Source organism: Glycine soja, chromosome 19, assembly GCF_004193775.1.
Source record: "Glycine soja cultivar W05 chromosome 19, ASM419377v2, whole genome shotgun sequence".
NCBI classification, from domain to species: domain Eukaryota; kingdom Viridiplantae; phylum Streptophyta; class Magnoliopsida; order Fabales; family Fabaceae; genus Glycine; species Glycine soja.
Genome location: NC_041020.1, coordinates 1035231 through 1056330, shown reverse-complemented (window position 1 = coordinate 1056330; position 21100 = coordinate 1035231). Strand labels below are relative to the sequence as shown.

The following is a 21100-nucleotide window of genomic DNA, read 5'->3' as shown; positions in this document are numbered from 1 at the left end:
AATTTTATTATTAATAATTATAAATTATCTTAATAATTATGTTTACCAATGTTTTTTAAAATAATATTGATCTAAAACTGTTTACATTAATAATTCATGAAAATTAAACTCGTATAGAAAAAGAAAAGAAATAATTTTTATTAATTATATTAAAAGTTTTGTTTACCATAATATCTAATTGATTGAAAATATAAAACTTGTTATATTAATAATGTGTAGAAGTTTAACTCGTATAAAAAAAATAAAAAATAAAAATAAAGATATTAAAATTTATGTTTATCACAATTTTTTTATTGAATGACTATTTAAATTTTTTTACATTAACAGTAGTACATGAAAATTAATATATATATATATATATATATATATCACTTTTAAAATAAAAAAATTAAAATGTCATGATAATTTATGATGAGATGAAAAAGCTAATATATTTTTTTTAAAAAATTACATATTTTATTGATAACGTTGTCATTAATTATTATATCTTTATGTTTTTTCTCCCAGATTGCATAGCAATAATTCGTTCCTATTTCTATTTAAAGATTTTTTTGTATTCTTGTCCCGTGTTGGTGCACGGATTCTGACTCAGTGATTGCTAAAATCCAAAACGTGTTATTTGACGATTCATGTCATGGCCTACGTGTAAACATGTTGGTTGACAAAAGTATGGCGTATAAGGTACGTAAATCCAAAGAATTAATGCCATGTACAAGATTTTATTGTATTAGAAAATATTGTTGATTTATAACCTAGGAAAACAAATATTTTTGTTTCACTTTCTGTAACACATTACTCACTCTTTAATTAGGGATAAATTTATATCAGGTTGTCCGACTAACCGCATCTGTTGCATTTGTTTTAACATCTTGATATAGCTTTCGTGTATTAGGGAGACTTTTGATTTTCTCCCGCTACGTTGTTGTATGATTTTGAACTTAATATAATTTATATTTTTTCCAAAAAAAAAAATTTATTATCACTTATTTCTTATTTTTTAGTCACCTTTCGTCATCCAAAAAGATAAGTGCTTTAAGATCTCTTCTCTAAAGTTCTAGACCTGGATCAATATTATTAGGATTCACTACTCCACTTCATTAACAAGTACTGCCAATTTATCACTTTGTGCATGAATTAATTAATACAATTTACAAGATTATAGAAAAGGTAAACAGTAAAATTTGTCTCGAAGATAAATTAATTCAAAGATAAAAATTTTAAATTTAATTTTTCTAAATATGTAAAAATTGTGAATAATTAGTCTTTATATAATTTAATGATCAAATTGGTCCCTAAACTTTACATCTTAATGTCAAATTGATCAATAAAAAATATAATTTATTGTTAAATTAATCCTTGAGCATTATAATTTAATTAACAAAATAATCTTAAAAATTTAACAGCATAATTAATTTGTCACATTTTTTATATATTTAAGAATTAAATTTATATTTTTTATCTTTTAACAATTAATTTTACCAGATCACATTTTTGGAAATGAGTGACTATTTACCTTAATAGGAAATAATGTTTGGGGAATGGGGTGTGACCTAAAGAGATAAAGGGAAATAAATGAAATAATAGGGTAAATGGGCTTTCTACTTAGTAGCAACACCTTTTTGAGATATTATTATGGAAATTGCAAGCAATCAAGCATTAAGGGGATGCCACGGCCAATTTTATTTATTTTTTATCGATAAATATTAATTATTGGTTGTTAATTTTTTGTTAAAAGAGAAATTAAATTCTTGATCTTTTCTCCTTCTCTGTTCTTTTAACTGCCCAACCAACATTTTATAACTCCACTAGCAACTTTTCCCCCCCCTGTACTGCAAATATCATTGCTAGCTTAATGAAAATAAAATATCTTTTATAAATGAAAACTCAAAATTTCTTTTCCATGAAAATAGCGTTTGTGGCCAGCAATAACGTCAAATTTTAACTCAATTTCATGACATCAGACATGGTAGCATGCTACCCACTACTAGTATCAAGTAAATATCTTTTTCATTGATCTGTTCTTGTTGGCTCCAAATGATGGCAGAAATCACTTACTAATCGATAGTGAAAAACAAAAGTTTGGTGCAAATTGGCAAATTGCTGAATGATAAGTGGTGACTTGCTTGTGAGAGTAGCATGGTATATTAATTTAATCATATAACTAAGACTTTGCGATTGACCATTCTCCACTCAATGAATAAAATTGTACAAAATGAACATCATTATCTTCTTTTCTCATTCTCAACTAAAAAATAAAGTTAAAAATGAAAGGATTAAATATTTTATAATCTCAACAAATATGAAAAATTTCGCATTTAGTCCCATGACAATAATGTCATTTTGATTTTTCATTTTTTGAAATTTTGTCAAGTGTAGTTTGTGTTTTTTCCCCACCTCAATCAATAATGTTAGTAACAGCGACAAGACTTGACACAGTCACATAAATGAAAGACTGGAAAGAGATTATTATTTTTTTATTTGAAAGGGGAAAGAGAGATTATTTTTTGAAAGGATTAAAAGTGAACATTTTCTTAGTTTAAAAGGGTTTTGATGCTTTTTTTATTTAGCCAATGAAATTATAACATATATGCGTCCATATTACTTAAATATAATGGTAATATAATATTTCTATTTCAAGCACTTCAACTATAGAGATCTTACTTGCATAGTTTTCTTTTTATTTTATTTTACATATATTGATCCATGTTTGTGTTTGAAAGATAATAATAAAGTTTGGGATGCAATATTTTTAAAATATCATACGGCATCACACTTTAGTTAATGAATCTTTATATAATTGGTTAGAATTTATTGAAAATCAGGTTTCAGCTTCTCATTCAATATAAATTAGGAGAGAATCATTAAATGAGAAGCAAAACCTACTAAAAATGGTAATTTCCAATAAATTTCAACCAATCATAGAGAGAGTTTTAGAGAGAGAGTGTCACTATCATCTCTCATTGCTGATCATATCTTAACATTATTGACTAAACTTTCAGGCCTATGTTCTCACTGGCATAGAAGTATAAGTGGAATTGGTGCTTCTGCTGCTGCTGATGTGGAGCCTAGCATAGCACCAGTGCAAATTGATCATAGTCAGCTTCTAATTGATGGACAGTTTGTTGATGCAGCTTCTGGTTAATATCTTACCTTTATGTACTTAAAACATTGTTGTTTCATTCATATGAAAACATTACAATCTATTCTATAGAAACTTAATATAACATTTTAACTATTTTACCTTTGTTAGGAAAAACTTTTCCAACCTTTGATCCTAGAACTGGAGATGTAATTGCCAATGTTGCTGAAGGTGACACTGAAGACGTAAATCGTGCTGTTCGTGCAGCTCGCAAGGCTTTTGATGAGGGACCATGGCCAAAGATGACAGCTTATGTATTGAAACATCATCTAATACTTATTTGTTCTACAAATTTCAATATGGAGCTGTTTTGATGCTGCATTTTTTCTTTTGGACTACAAGATGCTACACGTTTTTTATATTCAACAAATTTTAATCATTATCTTTGATGACCTTCTCTAGGAAAGATCGCGTATAATTTTGCACTTTGCTGGTTTATTGGAGAAACACAATGATGAAGTTGCCGCAATTGAAACATGGGATAGTGGGAAGACTTATGAACAGGCTGCTAAGGTTGAAATACCTATGGTGGTACGCTTATTCCGATATTATGCAGGTAATTCCATTATCTTTGAATTCTTCTATTTTGTAGTTATAGTATTGTATAACAAGTTGATGTTCTTTGGTATTCTTTCTGTTTTCTTCAGGTTGGGTGGATAAAATTCATGGTCTAACAGTTCCGGCTGATGGACCATACCATGTCCAAACTTTGCATGAACCAATTGGTGTAGCAGGGCAGATTGTTCCTTGGAATTTCCCACTTCTTATTTTTTCATGGATGGCTGCACCTGCATTAGCTTGTGGTAATACAGTTGTAATAAAAACTTCAGAGCAGGCACCACTTTCTGCCCTTTATGTGTCAAAGCTATTTCTTGAGGTAGCCTTATGTACCACACCTATAAATGTTTCCATTTATGTGTATACTGGCTTGGATTTCACTTTTGTGACCATCTTCTTATTCTTTTATAGGGCTGCAATCACAATTAAATTCCATACCTTCGCTATCGTATATGATGACTAGTTCCTCTTTTCTGTTCTTGTATGGCTTGACTGTTAGGAGCATAGGACTAGCTAACTACACTAACCTATATTTAATAATTCTTCTCTGATTCTTATTTCCTTTCCATGGTATATTTATTGTGATCATACAACGGATAAGGCTTGACACTCATGACCCATAACAGAAAAAGATAACAATGATAATAGAATTGCAAATAATAGAATAGTGGAAACATGCTATTTTGTTATAATTGTGACAGTGCTGTCGGACAAGGGATATGCTGGTGTCTTCTGCACCCTCTTGGGCCTACTCTCCCTTTGGACTGTATTGCTATCATTGACTTTGAAATCTCTACCCTCCAAAAATGAACCGAATATTCTTGACCGAGATGAAGGTCTTAAGACAGCAATGTAAAGATGTAGGGTATGATAATAGCAAGGCAAATTGAAATAGAATATGTATATATATTGTTATTTCATTGATCCTTTGCATGATATATATAATACATGTACAAGAATGTTCTATACCAATTCTAAGGCATGACAGACGTGATCCATAATCAGTGGCATCTGATTTATTCTATGCATTATAAGGTAAATAAATATAGAATCAAGGTAACATAGGAAAGTAAATATATACACAGCATATTTGCAATCATGTAGAAGATATTTCCTAATACTCCCCCTCAAGTTGGTGAGTGAATATCGTGAAGTCCCAACTTGTTGCGCAATGTCACAAATTGATCTTTTCCCAAAGCTTTTGTAAACACATCTGCTAGCTGGAATTTTGTTGGCACATAAGAAGGATTGATCATCCCAGCTTGTAGTTTTTCCCGTACTATATGACAATCAATTTCAATATGTTTTGTACGCTCATGAAATACAGGATTCGCCGCAATGTGTAGAGCTGCCTGGTTGTCACAGAATAATGGTGTTGGAGCATCTTGTGGGACTTTTAAATCTTGTAATATGAACCGTAGCCAGGTCAACTCCAAGCATGTATTAGCCATAGCTCGATATTCAGATTCGGCTGATGATCTAGAGACAACAACTTGCTTCTTAGACTTCCATGAGATGAGAGAATTTCCAAGGAAAAAGCAAAATCCTGTAACAGATTTTCTAGTGGCATGACAACCTCCCCAATCTGAATCACAAAAAGCCTTTAAGGTAAGGTCATTAGCAGATGAAAATAGTAAGCCCTGTCCAGGTGTGCCTTTGATGTATCTGAGGACTCTCAATGCAGCATCCCAGTGAGGCTTTCTTGGCTCATGCATGAATTGACTCAATGTTTGGACAGAATATACAATGTCAGGTCTTGTGACAGTAAGGTAAATTAACCTACCAACAAGCCTTCTATATTTGGTTGGATCATTTAGTACCACTCCATCTGTGGGAGTTAGTTTCAAATTTTGTTCCATTGGAAATTTATCAGGGCGAGCGCCTGTCAGTCCCGAATCTTGCAAAATGTCTAGAGCATATTTTCTTTGAGACATGAAGATACCTTCTTTGGAACGAGAAAACTCAATGCCCAAAAAATATTTCAAATCTCCAAGATCTTTGATACGGAAACGCTTGAGAAGAAACTCTTTAAGGCGTTTCATTTCTTGAAGATCGTTGCCCGTGAGAAGTATGTCATCAACATAAATAAGAACAATTGTGAGTGAAGTACCTTGAGATTTGATGAAGAGGGAGTAGTCAGCCTTTGATTGTTGATAACCAGCCTTTTGAATGGCTTCAGAAAAAGTAGAGAACCAGTTTCTTGATGCTTGTTTGAGTCCATAGAGTGACTTATTGAGCCGACATACAACGTTCTCCCCCTGTTGGCGAAGACCAGGTGGAGGCTCCATGTACACTAACTCATGCAAATCGCCATGAAGAAAGGCGTTTTGCACATCTAATTGGTGTATGAACCAATTACGAGCAGCTGCAACAGTGAGAAGACAACGAAGAGTAGTGACCTTGGCAGTAGGGGAAAAGGTTTCTTGATAGTCAATGCCTTCAACTTGAGTATATCCCTTAGCAACAAGGCGTGCCTTATAGCGCTCTATCGTGCCATCAGATTTGTACTTTATTTTGTATACCCATTTGCAACCAATGGGCTTATGACCAGAAGGAAGAGGTACAAGGCTCCATGTGTTATTTTGTTCTAATGCTTCTAATTCTGCATTCATTGCATCTTGCCAATGTGGATCATGGACAGCTTGATCATAGGACTGTGGTTCTGTGTGGGCTGTAATGTTAGCTAAAAAAGCACAATGTGAAGAAGAAATGCGTGAATATGAAAGGTAATGTGAAAGAGGATACCGAGTACCTGACCCAGAAGTTGGCTCTAAGGGAGATTTATTGACTTGTGTGGACATGTGGTAGTCTTTATGCCATATCGGGGGGTTCTTGTCACGGAGAGACTGCCGAACTTGGGGAATGGAGGGAGTTGGAGTGTTTGAAGTGTGGGAAGTAGGTAGAGTTGGTTCAACTATAGGTGAGGCAGCGGAAGATGTTTCGGTAGTTAGGTGTGAAGGATAATTTGGCTCATGTGCAGAAGGTATACCAGTTTGTTGTGATTGATGATGAGATGGTGTAGGAGAAGGCCAATCATCAATGGCCTCATATGAAGGATGAGATGAAGTTAGGTTGGGTTCAGATGTGTTTGGAATGGAAGGAAAATTGGTTTCGCAAAATTTGACATCACGACTCACAAAGAAAGTCTTTGTCTCAGGATTATAAATTTTATAACCTTTTTGACCAGTAGGATATCCAACAAAGATACCCCTTTTTGCACGAGGATCAAATTTATGTGTAGGTTGGACAATAGTAGCATAACATAAGCAACCAAACACTCTCAAGTGATCAAATGATGGTGGCTTATTGTATAATAATTCAAAAGGTGATTTGTTGGATAACAATGGGGATGGCAAACGATTTATAAGGTAAACAGCAGTTAATACACATTCTCCCCAAAATTCAAGAGGTAGATGAGAATGAAATAGTAATGCTCGTGCCACAACTAGAATATGACGATGCTTGCGTTCTACAACTCCATTTTGTTGTGGTGTGTAAACGCAAGTTCGTTGATATTCTATCCCATGAGATTGAAAGAATTCTCTCATGGACATGAATTCAGAACCATTGTCAACTCTAATTGCTTTAACAGTAGCTTGAAATTGGGTATAAGCAAAATTAATGAAGGATTTCAAAATATTTTGAGAATCTGATTTGTATCGCATAAGAAATACCCATGTGCATCTTGTAAAATCATCGACAATAGTTAAAAAAAAACGTGCCCCTGAATGTGTGGGGACTTTATGAGGACCCCAAATATCACAATGTAATAAATCAAAAGGAGCATGAGTTGATATAGTGCTTAAAGGAAAAGGAAATCTAGTCTGTTTAGCCATAGGGCAAACATTACAATTATTCTCAAAAGATATGTTGTTTGGAGACAATAAAGGAGAACATAATTTGAGGCGAGATGTAGATGGGTGTCCAAGACGCATGTGCCATATATTTGAGGGCTGAGAAACTTGATGAGAGACAGGTATTTTTTGTAATGGAGACATGTAATAAAGACCACCACATTGTTCACCCGAGCCAATCGTCTTCCCCGTAGCCAAGTCCTGCAACACACAAAAGTCAGGAAACAAAATGACACAACAATTTAGAGATTTGGTGAGCTTGCTAACAGACATCAAGTTTAACCGAAATGAAGGAACACACAAAACATTTTTAAGGTTATATTGGAATTGAATGACATGTCTCCAATAGATGTGATTGGAGCAGAAGACCCAGTAGGTAAATTGACAGAAGGTATGGATGGAAATTTTGTTTCAGAGAGAAATGTAGAATCAGATGTGATATGATCGGTAGCTCCACTGTCCAAAATCCAAGGCTTGGTGAATACAGAATTAATTGAGGCATTAGAGAAAAGAGACAGACCTGCAGCATTTGCATGAGCATTGCTATTACCAGAGGTATTGTTTGGAGACATCATATTCAATGCGCGGGCAAGTTGCTGAAGCTGTTCTGCAGATAGCTCAAGTGCATTTTTGGAAGAATCTGCTGCATTGGCAGCAGAGAAAGTCCTAGGTGCAGTGCTTCGAGGCCCTTGTTGTCGCTGTTGTGATTGGATGTGCTTGTTGCTTTGAGTTCCTGTGTTGTAAGTCCCATTTTTAATTCTGCATCGATCCTCTGTGTGCCCGTTTTTATTGCAAAAATCGCAATAAAATTTTAGAGTCCGACAATTGCTAATTGTATGGCCATCTCTATTGTAGTGCTCACAGTGTTTGTCTTTGACAAATTTGTTGGAGAGGCTGTCTGGATGACTATGGATTGCAGCGGCAATGGAGAAATTCTCCGTTGTTTCGGAAGTCATCTGGCGCTGTGTCTCATCTTGAATGACTAGAGAGTAGGCCTGTCGCACATTGGGTAATGGTGACATCATGAGAATGTTGGTGCGAACAGTGCTGTAGGTATCATTAAGACCCATGAGAAATTGCATCAAGCGATCTTTTTCCCTTTGTTCATCATGTGCTTTCATCTGGTTGCAAGTAGGAAGAGTGCGGTATGTTTCTAATTCATCCCAAAGGCCTTTGATTTTTGTAAAGTACGTTGAGGCAGCCATGGTGCCTTGGGATATAGAGGCTAAGGACTTTTGAATCCGATATATTGCTGGAGCATTCTTTTGTGAGAACTGATCTTTAAAATCTTCCCAAACCTGATGCGCAGTCTTGGCATGAATGACTCCCTTGGCTAAATCGGGTTCTACAGAATGGGTGAGCCATGATAAAATCATGTTGTTACACCGATTCCATAGGGCATGCTCTGCAGATTGATCTACTGCTGATGGTGCTTTGATGGATCCATTGATAAAGCCTATTTTGTTTTTGGCTGTGAGGGCATGGATCATCGATATACTCCATGATGGGTAATTGGTGCCATTCAGTTTTATTGGGACAAGCAAATGACCAGGGTGATCTGAAGGATGGATATAGTATGGATTTGAGGAATCCATATTAGAACTGTTGTTATTTGAATTGTTGCTACTGCTATTTGGTTGTTTTTGAGGTGAATTTTTTGATGGTATTTCATTTTCTAGATCGTGCTCTGATGCCATCTTAAGACAGCAATGTAAAGATGTAGGGTATGATAATAGCAAGGCAAATTGAAATAGAATATGTATATATATTGTTATTTCATTGATCCTTTGCATGATATATATAATACATGTACAAGAATGTTCTATACCAATTCTAAGGCATGACAGACGTGATCCATAATCAGTGGCATCTGATTTATTCTATGCATTATAAGGTAAATAAATATAGAATCAAGGTAACATAGGAAAGTAAATATATACACAGCATATTTGCAATCATGTAGAAGATATTTCCTAATAGAAGGCTACAGAAACATTTTCTTCTTCAAGCTTAATTGTTAGCTGTTACCAATGCTAGATCAATAACCTAAGCCTAGCCAAAATAAAATTAACAAAAAAAATACCTCTTCCATTAAAGAGAATGTGTATAAGTCTTCAATGTTACAATTGTCACCATTATTAACTGGACCTCTAGGAAATTGAAAGCTTCAATTGAAATGAACTTAAGCCTGCAATCTCAAAATTGCTTACCACAAATAGATTGTGGTCCTGCATGTGTCTATACCTTTTTAATGGTCCTCACTGATGGATTTGATGCAATAGGCAGGACTTCCTCCTGGTGTTCTGAATGTTATCACTGGCTTTGGTGCTACTGCTGGTGCATCGCTGTGTAGTCATATGGACGTTGATAAGGTACTTCAAAAGATTTAGAGGAAGAATTCTTGAGACTTAAAAAAATGGGTAAAATGTGTTGTATGTATTTCAAGAATTGGTCAAAATTGGTTTTAGTCTCTATATTGTAAAAACAATGGCTTTGGCCCTTGTATTTATGAAATGTTGTGAATTTTGTCCCTGCTCAAGTCAAAATAAAGTATAGGGTTAGCGACAAAATTCACCACATTTTATAAATATGAGGATCAAATTTTTTTTTTTTTAAATTTAGGGGTTAAAACCAATTTTGAGGGAACTAAAACACATTTCATCCAAAAAAAATATATCTTCATTTGCCTTATTCTCTCTACAGTCTACAATACAAATATGCATTAATTTATGCCGCCTACATGGCCTAATAGCTAATAGTAAACTAAAAGTTGACTGATTTTGTTTTTATAGCTTGCTTTCACAGGATCTACTAGCACTGGTAAACGTGTACTAGAACTGTCTGCACACAGCAATCTGAAGTAACTCTGGAGCTGGGTGGAAAATCTCCATTCATTGTGTGCGAGGATGCTGATGTTGATGCAGCTGTTGAGGCTGCACATTTTGCTTTATTTTTTAATCAGGTTTGATGATCCTAATTTATTTTATGAGGAGTGATAACAATACACTCTACTTAAAATTTATTGAGAACTACAAAAGCATTAGCGAGACTCATTAAATAAAAAGTGAGATCCACAAAATTTGTGATTTCTAATAAATTTCAGCCAACAGTAAAGAGTGTGTTCAAAATAGTATGTTAAAGACTGTGTTGGTAGCATTTCTCTTACGTTATTATTCACAAAAATGAGAACAGTGCATTCTCAATTTTTATTTATTTATTGCATGATGATCCAATATGGTTCAAGCTGTTTTGTTTTGCTTGTCTACAGGGGCAATGTTGTTGTGCTGGTTCTCGCACATTTGTCCATGAAAGCATATATGATGAATTTGTGGAAAAGGCTAAAGCTCGTGCTCTTAAACGTGTAGTTGGAGACCCTTTCAAAAATGGGGTTGAGCAAGGTCCTCAGGTATCTATGACTACCTCCTATCTTCTATTACCTAATGAACCTTAAATCAAAGAGAACCTTTGGTTCAAATAAGAATAACATCCTAAGTTTTTCAATATCTTTGGTTATAGCAAGTAAGAGAACCTTATGGTTTTGCAATTTCTCATTCATACTAACAGAGTTTTCATTTTTTTTAACTATGTAGATAAATGCTAAGTAGGTGGCATCTTAAAGGGTGATGAATTGATAATTGTATGTGTTTCAGATTGATTCTGCGCAATTCGAGAAGATCATGAAGTACATAAGATCAGGCGTTGAAAATGGTGCTACACTGGAATCTGGTGGTCAAAGAATTGGCTCCAAAGGCTATTACATCCAACCCACTGTTTTCTCAAATGTTCAGGCAAGATACTTACAATTAACAATGGTTTTATTTCTGAACAAGTAGTAACATAACTACAAAACAGAAGTAAATAACTAAACTGATTTCCTTGTTATTATTACAGGACAACATGTTGATAGCAAAAGATGAGATATTTGGTCCAGTACAATCTATCTTGAAATTCAAGTATGCTATAAATCATTCGATAAAAGTGCTATCATGTTTGTACTTTGACATTCTTCAGTAGCTCCTTCTCTTAAATCCTACTTATTCTGTTTTGAAATAAATCATAGGGATCTAGAGGAAGTGATAAGAAGAGCCAATGCAACTTCCTATGGCCTGGCTTCTGGAGTTTTTACTCAAAATATGGACACTGCCAACACCTTGATGCGCGCATTGCGAGTTGGAACAGTATGGATCAACTGCTATGATGTCTTTGATGCAGCAATACCTTTTGGTGGATATAAGATGAGTGGACAAGGGAGAGTAAGGGGAATCTACAGCCTTAGAAGCTACCTTCAAGTTAAAGCTGTTGTCACTGCTTTGAAGAATCCCGCATGGTTGTAGTTTTCCACACTAAGTTTTCATGTTCATAATGTCTTACCTAAAGAAGAACTAGCATCTTTCATGGAACATTCCTAAGGCATTGAATTAGCCTATGTTATTGCACAAATAAAGGTTTTCTGTGTCAATCTTTTCTGCCTCAAATTACCTTCTGTTAGAAGTTAGAACCCTTGGTGTCAGAAAGCTTAAATAGGCTTAGATTCTTTTTTGCTAAGAAACAGACATAGTTGAAGTATACTTGCAGCCTCAAGTGAAAAAAAAAATTCCATAAAAAAAGTTATTTTATTCATCAGATCAACAATAAAAGTATTTATGCATAGTTGAACTATACTTGATTAAGTTTGGAATTAAATAGGCTTTGATTCTTTTATACTAAGAAAAAAGGCAAAGATTTCATCAACCAGTCTTATGTAATGGTCCTTAGTAACTATCACAGGAAATTAATACAAGTATTTTTAGGATTCAAGTAATCAATGAATCTAAATACAAAATTCTGTTATAAATAACGAACAAAAAATTCTCTTAAAAATTTTCAAACCAATGTCCATAAATCTGATTATAAAAGTGATCTCAAATAATTAATACTTTTATGGATTAGAAATATTGTCAGCTGGAGTTTCTGGAGTAGAAGCCTTCCTCCCTTTTGAAATGAACAGAGCCTCTTCTAGTCTTTTGACAACCTGCTCCATGGATGGACGTTGTTGGTTGAGGGCTGTACATGATAGTGCTAACTTAAGTGCAAAATCAAATGCTTCTTCAGAGTACTCTCCTTGAAGTTTAGGGTCAGCAAATCCTGTTATCCTCCCATCCCTGGTGAATGCTTTTGCCTAAGAAATGAAGTATGTCATACAAAATATGCACAACGGATCAATTTTTCAAAGAAAACTCATGAAATAGTATAAGATATTTAAGATTCATGGTTTCTTACCACTTTGTTCAGTGGCATTGGTTTCTTCAGTTTCAAATTTATAACCTTCTTTCCCGAGAGGATTTGTAGAAGTACCATTCCAAAGCTGTAAACGTCACCTGATGAATTCACATGGTGGTTACTTTGGTACTCGGGGTCAACATATCCAAATGTTCCTCTCACTTCAGAGCTTACATACGTTTCGCCCACCTCAATAACTTTAGACAGTCCAAAGTCTGATAGCTTTGCCTCAAATTTGGACCCCAGAAGAATATTTGTTGGCTGCATGCAAAATGTAGGTAACTCTATTAAATATCCATTATACTTGAGACCTTTCATTGGTTTTGTATACATGAGAAAGTAGTTTAGGACCCAAAGAAATGGGAAAAAAGAAAGTCCTGAGTGACTGAGTGAGACTTGACCTTATAATTGCATTATATTGTCAACAATTGAATAGGATTCCCTAAGTTTTAGATATAGAAGCATTGATCCATATCTAGAGATTTAGTAACCCCAATAATAAATCTGGAACATGTCATGTTACAATAATAAAGATTGACCTTGATATCACGGTGAACAATGCATCCTCCTTGGTAAGTATGTAAGAACCAAAGACCTCTAGCACAATCAATTGCGATTTCTAGCCTTTGTATCCAGGATAGCACCTTGTTCTTGCCTGATGTATTCAATTGTTAAATCTTCAGAGAACATGGATAGAAGAGTAAACATATTCAAACAATCATGCCAAAAAAAGGGTAAAATTATAATTACCAAATAGCCATTCTGAAAGGCTCCCATTGGGACATAGTTCATAAACCAGAAAACGTTCATCTCCCTCAACACAGTAACTCAACAAAGCAACAATATTAGGGTGTCTGACATGAGATAAGCTTGTAATTTCTCTGACAAAAGTGTTCACATTTCCATCATCATTGATTATGTGCTTTATTGCAACATTCAGATTATTTGTCATTGTACCCTTATAGACCTTACCTAAAATTGAAATCCATTAATAAGATTTCCTTATACATACAACTTCAATCAAGCTTGGACAATTTAAACAAATAAGTGGATGTCTTCAATTGGTTTGGCAAGGCAAAGAACCAAGATTTTAAGTTTTTAACTCTAGAAACACTTATCCAATTCCTGTAGCTCTTATTTCCCAGTAATATGTATCTGTATTATGCCTAGACATCTAGGAAATTTAGATTTAACTGTCTTATTGTATTTTGCGATTTTGTCTAGACTCATTCATGATTAGGTTAAATAATTTTTTGTCACCACCAGCTTTTCAACAAGATGAGAAAAAAGAATCTCACCTGAAGTTCCTTTCCCAATGATATTCATTTCATTCAGATGGTTTGTGGCCGCATACACTTCCTTAATAGGAACTCTAGGACAGGCAGTTTTCCTTAACATGTCTCCAAATGTTACTGTAAAAAAAAAAAAAAAAGTTCATGACATGAGCATAATAACCTTAATCTATGATACTATCTAGCATGAGTTTAAAATAATTGTGGACTTACCTTCTTTTTTTGGTGGGGCTGATCTGAAGTATCTACGAGACATGAAGCATGCAGTGATAAGTATTATCAATATAACCCCTATGATTGCTCCAGTCACAATCCATATACCTTATTCCACATAAAAGCAATGATGACCAAAAGAGAGGATCACACCACAATATGCATATTTGGAAGCACAATCATTGAAACATTTAAGCACCTATATTCCTCTTCATCTTCTGATTATTGCCTTCTGTGATTTGATTTTCTGCTAGAGAAAAGAAGAGTGATCACAAAGGTTAACTAGCACTTCATATAAGATAACAATCCAAATTTATGTGTACACTCACCTGAATAAATATGTTGTGCTCCAAGGCATCTCAGAACTGTTTTGACATACATCACATTTTCAATTTTGCTGCTTATCAATGTCACAAGAACTGCAATTCTACAGAGATCAGCTTCAATTTTTTCAGTTTTGGCATTGGTCTTTCTGGAATCTGTCCCTCCTATTGTATTCCAGGTCTTCAGGCACAAAGAACATGACTGTTGACAGTTTTCATCTAAACTTCTAAGCTCATTTCCTAATCTACTCCTAACATCAGAAACCAACAAGTCAGAACACCCACCAGCACCACTTGTTAGGTTCTCAATTCCACAACCAAAAACATCATCATTCAAACTTTTCATTCTAGACAGACAATTTCTTTGCTCAGTAGAATCTAAGTAAATCTTTCCAGTTTGATTTGCCCGCCAACCGAGTGCATAGATGTAAGCATCGAATGCTGCTCCACAGCACTTGTTATGAAGGATTTCATCCCAGTCTCCCTCTTCACTTCTTGAATCATTCAATAAAGGTGAAAGTTGAATTTTGAGGCTGCAACCTGTATCCACAGCCTCAGAAGTTGCCGACTCCATAGTGGTGATCAAAATGAAGATACAAACAAGCAATATAGATGTTGGAAACACAGTTCTATTCCAATTCCAAAAATCCATAGGGAGTTCATGCATTTTAAGAAGAATTCACATTCAGTAAATGCAATTCTTCTTAAATGCAATTTTAAGAAGAATTCATGTAACTAAGAGTTATAGTAATAACGACCAACACTTGTAATGAAGTATAAGCATTTTTTGGTTGTCCGAAAATGAGAGAGACAGAAAAGAGACTCTAACTTCCTCATATTGAGCATTGGATTGGTTAATAGTCTATGCAACCACTTGTTGGAAAAAGCACATAATTGGAATATCTTGTTGATTGTCATTTTAAGAGTTTGACAAGCAGTTATTTTGTTTGTTATTAGAACACTCAAATGAAAAGCATTTCAGAGATTTGGGTGCATCGTCCAGATGGCAACATAAACAAAACAACTAATTAACATCATCTTTTTGCTTGTTGTGTGCCATGAGCATTGTTGCCGGCCAATGCAAGTCTAAAGTTATTTAAGAAATAGAATGTTACTGTTCCTCACCCTTTTCACTTGCCATGTTTATGACATTATTAAAATAGTTCTCTTGTTATTTGAGAATTAGAAGCATCCATGCAAAACTAGATTAATAGCTAATGGAGATATGATAATTAGAATTACAAATTAACTTCCTGTTACCATATTATACAGAGACCTTCAATTTTTTCAGTCAAGATAGTCATATTTCAGCATGGAGACTTAACTAATGAAGCCTGAATAATTATCTACCCATTCCCCAAAGATGTTACAAATAAATAACCCCTCCAAATGGTACCAAATGTAGCTTACACTTGTACTAGCTTTTTCACCTTGTTTATTTAAACTTTTTAATTGAAAGATATATTTAAGAAAATTCATAGTAAGTTATTTGTAAAAAAGTAAAACTTTAACCTGTAGTGCTTTTTTCAGAAGTTAATAAAAATAATTTCTTAAAAATTATATAAAAAAAGCCTCAAAAATCACGTTTTTTTAAAGTTAAAGAAGCAGGTCTAATTCACAGAAGGCAATTGCTTCCCGCACCCCTTTGTTCTTCCTGCACCTCCAAAAAACTCAAACAGACAACAATACCCCTCCATCCAACCACCCACCACCAAACACGGTCGTTGACCACTGTGGTGCAAGAAAGAAGTTACGAATGGCATAGAAAGGTGTAAAACACAACAACATTCTGGAAATCCCTTTCCGGAATAGTGAAAAAAATTAACATTCTGGAAAGGAGTTTCCGGAATTGGGATTTTACCATTCTGGAAAGGGGTATTTTTGTTCTTTAGGAGGCGCAGGAAGCAAAAAAGGAGGTGCAGAATGCAGATGCAGGCCCAATCCTGATTTTTTTGTGGGAGATAGAGTGCACTTTGGTGCCGGCAGTTCAGTGCAGCTTCGGTGACTGAAGAAGTCCATGACCGTGAAATGGCTTCCAAGAGCATGAAGCAATCGAAATATCTGCACTTGTTTTGCAATTTCAATTTCAATTCCAATCCTTTAACCCATCAACGCTTTTCTCGCCTAGACAGCACCAGAGAGAAAAGCACCATAGGTTTGAGGCAGCTCGTTAGAAGCTTCTCAACCACTGAACATGTGAATCTTGATAAATTACAGGTACTCTTGCTTAAAATTTTCAATTTTTTCATCTGGGTATGCTTTTTTGCAACGTTAGACGAAATGGGTATTGTCCAAAATTGCTTGTTGAAAAAAAGTGTAGTGTTGGGTTAACTGTGAGGTAGTATGAGACAACGGGATGGTTGAAAATATGAAAAAAAAAATTGAAATTAGCTTTTGGAGAAGCCAAAATTCTTAATAAACACTAGTAAGAAGGAAAATTGAATTAAGGTTCTCCTGTAAGCTCAAATTAGCTCAAAATTCTTAATAAATTGCAGGTACTCTTGCTTAAAATTTTCATTTTTTCATCTGGGTATGGTTTTTGCACGTTAGATGAAATGGGTATTGTCCAAAATTGCTTCTTGTTGAAAAAAGAGTGTAGTGTTGGGTTAACTATGAGGTAGAAGGAGACAACGGGTTGGTTGAAAAGATGAAAAGAAATTTAAAATTTTGGTGGGATATTCAAATTGTTTAAATTAGCTTTTGGAGAAGCTAAACTTCTTGATAAACACTTATAGGAGAAGAAAAATGAGAAGGAAAAAATGAATTAAGGTTCTCCTTCGCTCATGCATAAGCTCTTTCCTTTAGCTTCTCCGAAAACATTGTTATAGTATTTCTTTTTTTATTTGTCTTGTGTTGCTTAGTTGGTGAAGTTTAAAATGTCTTAGGTGGAGAGAGAAATGGGAATCAAGGTTAAATCCCAGACAAGAACAATGTTCTATAAGCACAGCATAAATGGTGACGATTGTAGCGATGGAAAGAAGTCACCTATTTTTTTTCTGAATCCTATTGATACTCCTGAATCATGTTCACAAGCCACAGTTGATGTTGACACACTCACCAGAACCATCAATGACCACCCTTTTCCATTGCAACCCCTTCAACCCACACTCCTGCACCTCCTCCCTCCTTCCACCTTCTCCACTTCCCTTGTGGAAAACATTCTTGGCCGCTTGTTTGCTTCACATTCCAATGGCCTCAAGGCCTTGGAGTTCTTCAACTACTCCCTCGTCCATTCCCACTTCCCCCTAAGTCCTGCTTCACTCAACATGACCCTCCACATCCTCACAAGGATGCGTTATTTTGACAAAGCATGGGTCCTGTTGCGAGATATTGCAAGAACCCACCCTTCTTTGCTCACCCTTAAATCAATGAGCATTGTGCTCTCCAAAATCGCCAAATTCCAGTCCTTTGAAGACACCCTTGATGGGTTTAGAAGGATGGAGGATGAGGTGTTTGTTGGCAGGGAGTTTGGCACTGATGAATTCAATGTGCTTCTCAAAGCATTTTGCACACAGAGGCAGATGAAGGAGGCCAGGTCTGTGTTCGCGAAGCTGGTGCCACGGTTTAGTCCCAATACTAAGTCCATGAATATTCTGCTCTTGGGGTTCAAGGAATCAGGTAATGTTACTTCTGTTGAGCTTTTCTATCATGAAATGGTCCGACGCGGTTTTAGTCCCGATGGTGTGACCTTTAATATTAGGATTGATGCTTACTGTAAGAAGGGTTGTTTTGGTGATGCTTTGAGACTTTTGGAGGAGATGGAGAGGAGGAATGTTGTCCCTACCATTGAAACTATAACTACTTTGATTCATGGAGCAGGGTTGGTTCGAAATAAGGACAAGGCATGGCAATTGTTTAAGGAGATCCCTTCAAGAAACATGGTTGCCGATGCCGGTGCTTATAATGCTTTGATTACTGCTTTGGTTAGAACTAGAGATATTGAATCTGCTTCTTCCTTGATGGATGAGATGGTTGAGAAATGCATTGAGCTTGATAGTGTAACTTACCATACAATGTTCTTGGGATTGATGAGGTCAAGAGGGATTGAAGGTGTGAGTAAGCTTTACCAGAAGATGACTCAGAGTAATTTTGTTCCGAAAACAAGGACAGTTGTGATGTTGATGAAGTATTTCTGTCAAAATTATCGACTTGATTTAAGTGTATGTTTATGGAAGTACCTGGTGGAGAAAGGATATTGTCCCCATGCTCATGCTTTAGATCTTTTGGTCACTGGATTGTGCGCAAGGGGCTTGGTGCATGATGCTTTTGAGTGCTCCAAACAAATGTTGGAGAGAGGAAGACATATGAGCAATGCATCATTTCTGATGTTGGAGAGGTTTTTGTTGCAGGCAAGTGACATGGACAAGTTGAAGGAGCTTGACCAGATGATTAAAAAATTGCAAACTGTCTTACCACCATCTAGAGGACATGCTACTGGTATTTCTACCTCCGGGGTTATAATGTAGCATCATAATATAACTATTGCCACCTGATTTTGGTGGATTTTTCCTTTGAGTTAACATGTGTATTTCTTTGAATTGCGATTGAATTATTTATAGTAATGCTAATTAAAATCAAAGTCTTCCGAGATATTTTTTTATTAAAATCATCTATACATTTTTCAAGTTTATTTATCCTCCGTTAATTTTCTTGGAAGCTCTTTAAACTACCAATATCCTCAGCTTACCCAAGCATGGATATTTAAGCCTTTATTACAACTCATGCAATAAATAACTACTTCACTATATCCCAAACTACAGCATTAACATGGTAGCATTTGACCAAGCCACCTAAATATTTATATTCAGCCGGAGGGCAGTTCGATTTGTATGAGCTATTGGTAGTTGGTGATAATTGGATGAAGCTAGAATCTCATTCAGTTGGTAATTTTGAGCTAGCAATTTGGTCTTCAACCTTATCATAACTTTTTCCTTGCAATTTGGAGGGTCTTGAGCTAGTCCTTCTGGCAGTCATAGAGCATGTACCAGCTCCTATAGTGGAAGGAGTGATTCTCCTCTAAGCATGCTTTTACTTGATTCATACTAATAATAGAAAGGGGTAATATGCCATGTTGCTGTTGTTGATGGTGTCCTGCACAAGGGGAATAAGAATTCTTCTGCAGCTAATTGGTCAGTCATATGAAGCTTTAGATATTTGCATCATGCATCCTGAACTTGTATACCGGAATGTCGCTTACAGGACAAGTTGGTTATGCTGTAAATGGCATGCAGTCAACCAAAGAAGCACGTGTTGATGATACAATTTACCATTCTCGAAGTCCCGTAGAGCCTCTTCCAGGTATAGCTATTATCTTTCACCTTGCATCTTCAAACATCGATTTGTTGACATTTTTGTTGGAGACTGCAAAATTACTTGTCATCTATTATTCATTTATGATGGTTGTCAAACCCATGCATGTAGGCAATTCATTCTGTGCTTTGCTGCATAGAATCTCTTGAATCATGTATACCTCATTCGCATTGGCAGCACTTGTAGGTGCGCTAGGTAATGAAATTACTGAAAATAGAATGAGTCCATTTAATTGCTTGACCATTATTATTTCTCCTGTAAAGAATAAGTACCTTAAATGATCAATCTGATGTGAAGTTACATTTTGTTCTTTCTTCCTTCAAATGTAAGAGAATGTTATTTTTTTAGTATCTATAGGTGCATCTCTTGGTCCCAAATGTCTTGTTTTTAAATTATTTGATCATTTTAAACTGTTGCTTCAAGCCAGAAAAACAAATGGTGTTCTCTGGTTTTGATGTAGCAGATGAATCTGATTTTGAAGGCATGGGACTTCGTGATTGTGGCTGCATTTCGCTGCTACTTATTATATATCAGTTTTTACTATTTTTACTCAAGAAAATCACTTTTGTTAACACTTTTTCCTTCTTTTTTTATCAGGCACAATTTAAATATTATGAGATTGCAATTATGGATTTATGGTACTATTCTTTTGCCTCATTTTCCCAATTGGAATTGATATTGGTATTGGCATATCAACCACTACCACGAAAGCAGTCCAAAGGAACTACTAGTTGAAGGGCTTCTGCTATCAATCAGCATCTGCTGGGATCCTCATTTACACAGCACTTTTTGATCTTCTTGCCACTGACTTTATGAACACAAAAATGCTAACGAGTTTTAGGCTGTTCATTTGAACTATCTATTTTTTACGGAACCCTCTTGATCAAACTATTGGTTGGTAAACTTGAGTGAGCATAAAAGTTAGTACAATCAAGCATAGTTATTGTACAATCTAAACACAGAACAAGTCACAACTTGTAAACCTTAAATTGAAGAATGATAGTGAAGTTGTAGTGTGATGCATGGATTAGTTAAATGTCTATGATAAATGTAAATTTAGATTAACATATGATGATCGTAAATTTACATCAACAAAATTACATCGCTCGTGCTATTCTTTGTTCTTGGACATTGTTTGATTTTATTTTATTT

At 35.2% G+C, this 21100-nt stretch overlaps 4 protein-coding genes and 1 pseudogene across 4 annotated transcripts; 2 read left to right on the top strand and 3 right to left on the bottom strand.

Moving 5' to 3' along the window:
* The first annotated feature begins 3315 nt into the window (after positions 1-3315).
* Positions 3316-12010, top strand: LOC114400213 (annotated as a pseudogene).
* On the bottom strand, positions 4541-5953 carry LOC114400214 (uncharacterized mitochondrial protein AtMg00810-like). Its single transcript, XM_028362550.1, has one exon. It carries the CDS (start codon positions 5737-5739, stop codon positions 4825-4827), a length of 915 nt encoding a protein of 304 aa, XP_028218351.1. The 5' UTR covers positions 5740-5953; the 3' UTR covers positions 4541-4824.
* Positions 12011-12229: 219 nt separating the features above from the next.
* Positions 12230-13762, bottom strand: LOC114400375 (nodulation receptor kinase-like). The gene is made up of 4 exons (XM_028362810.1): positions 13561-13762; positions 13350-13465; positions 12811-13071; positions 12230-12709 (listed from the first exon to the last, which is right to left on the bottom strand). Exons 1-4 carry the CDS (start codon positions 13760-13762, stop codon positions 12470-12472), a joined length of 819 nt encoding a protein of 272 aa, XP_028218611.1. The 3' UTR covers positions 12230-12469.
* A 162-nt stretch (positions 13763-13924) lies between these two features.
* LOC114400373 lies at positions 13925-15407 on the bottom strand. The gene is made up of 4 exons (XM_028362807.1): positions 14645-15407; positions 14316-14423; positions 14109-14222; positions 13925-13965 (listed from the first exon to the last, which is right to left on the bottom strand). The coding sequence occupies exons 1-4, from the start codon at positions 15303-15305 to the stop codon at positions 13925-13927; spliced, it is 924 nt and encodes a 307-aa protein (XP_028218608.1). The 5' UTR covers positions 15306-15407.
* Positions 15408-16601: 1194 nt separating this feature from the next.
* On the top strand, positions 16602-21015 carry LOC114400212 (pentatricopeptide repeat-containing protein At3g61360). Its single transcript, XM_028362549.1, has 4 exons — positions 16602-16855; positions 17524-19075; positions 19838-19936; positions 20546-21015. The coding sequence occupies exons 1-4, from the start codon at positions 16667-16669 to the stop codon at positions 20554-20556; spliced, it is 1851 nt and encodes a 616-aa protein (XP_028218350.1). The 5' UTR covers positions 16602-16666; the 3' UTR covers positions 20557-21015.
* The last annotated feature ends 85 nt before the right edge of the window (positions 21016-21100 follow it).

Coding starts and splice junctions, on each gene's coding strand:
- LOC114400212 (XM_028362549.1), top strand. CDS start 16,667: ATGGCTTCCAAGAGCATGAAGCAATCGAAATATCTGCACTTGTTTTGC. Junction 16,856..17,523: donor TGAATCTTGATAAATTACAG/GTACTCTTGCTT, acceptor AAAATGTCTTAG/GTGGAGAGAGAAATGGGAAT. Junction 19,076..19,837: donor ATCTAGAGGACATGCTACTG/GTATTTCTACCT, acceptor TGTCGCTTACAG/GACAAGTTGGTTATGCTGTA.
- LOC114400373 (XM_028362807.1), bottom strand. CDS start 15,305: ATGCATGAACTCCCTATGGATTTTTGGAATTGGAATAGAACTGTGTTT. Junction 14,424..14,644: donor AGCACAACATATTTATTCAG/GTGAGTGTACAC, acceptor ATGTGGAATAAG/GTATATGGATTGTGACTGGA. Junction 13,966..14,108: donor CATTGGGAAAGGAACTTCAG/GTGAGATTCTTT, acceptor GGCATAATACAG/ATACATATTACTGGGAAATA.
- LOC114400214 (XM_028362550.1), bottom strand. CDS start 5,739: ATGAAACGCCTTAAAGAGTTTCTTCTCAAGCGTTTCCGTATCAAAGAT.
- LOC114400375 (XM_028362810.1), bottom strand. CDS start 13,762: ATGACAAATAATCTGAATGTTGCAATAAAGCACATAATCAATGATGAT. Junction 13,072..13,349: donor TTGTTCACCGTGATATCAAG/GTCAATCTTTAT, acceptor TTTTGCATGCAG/CCAACAAATATTCTTCTGGG. Junction 12,710..12,810: donor CAATGCCACTGAACAAAGTG/GTAAGAAACCAT, acceptor TTCATTTCTTAG/GCAAAAGCATTCACCAGGGA.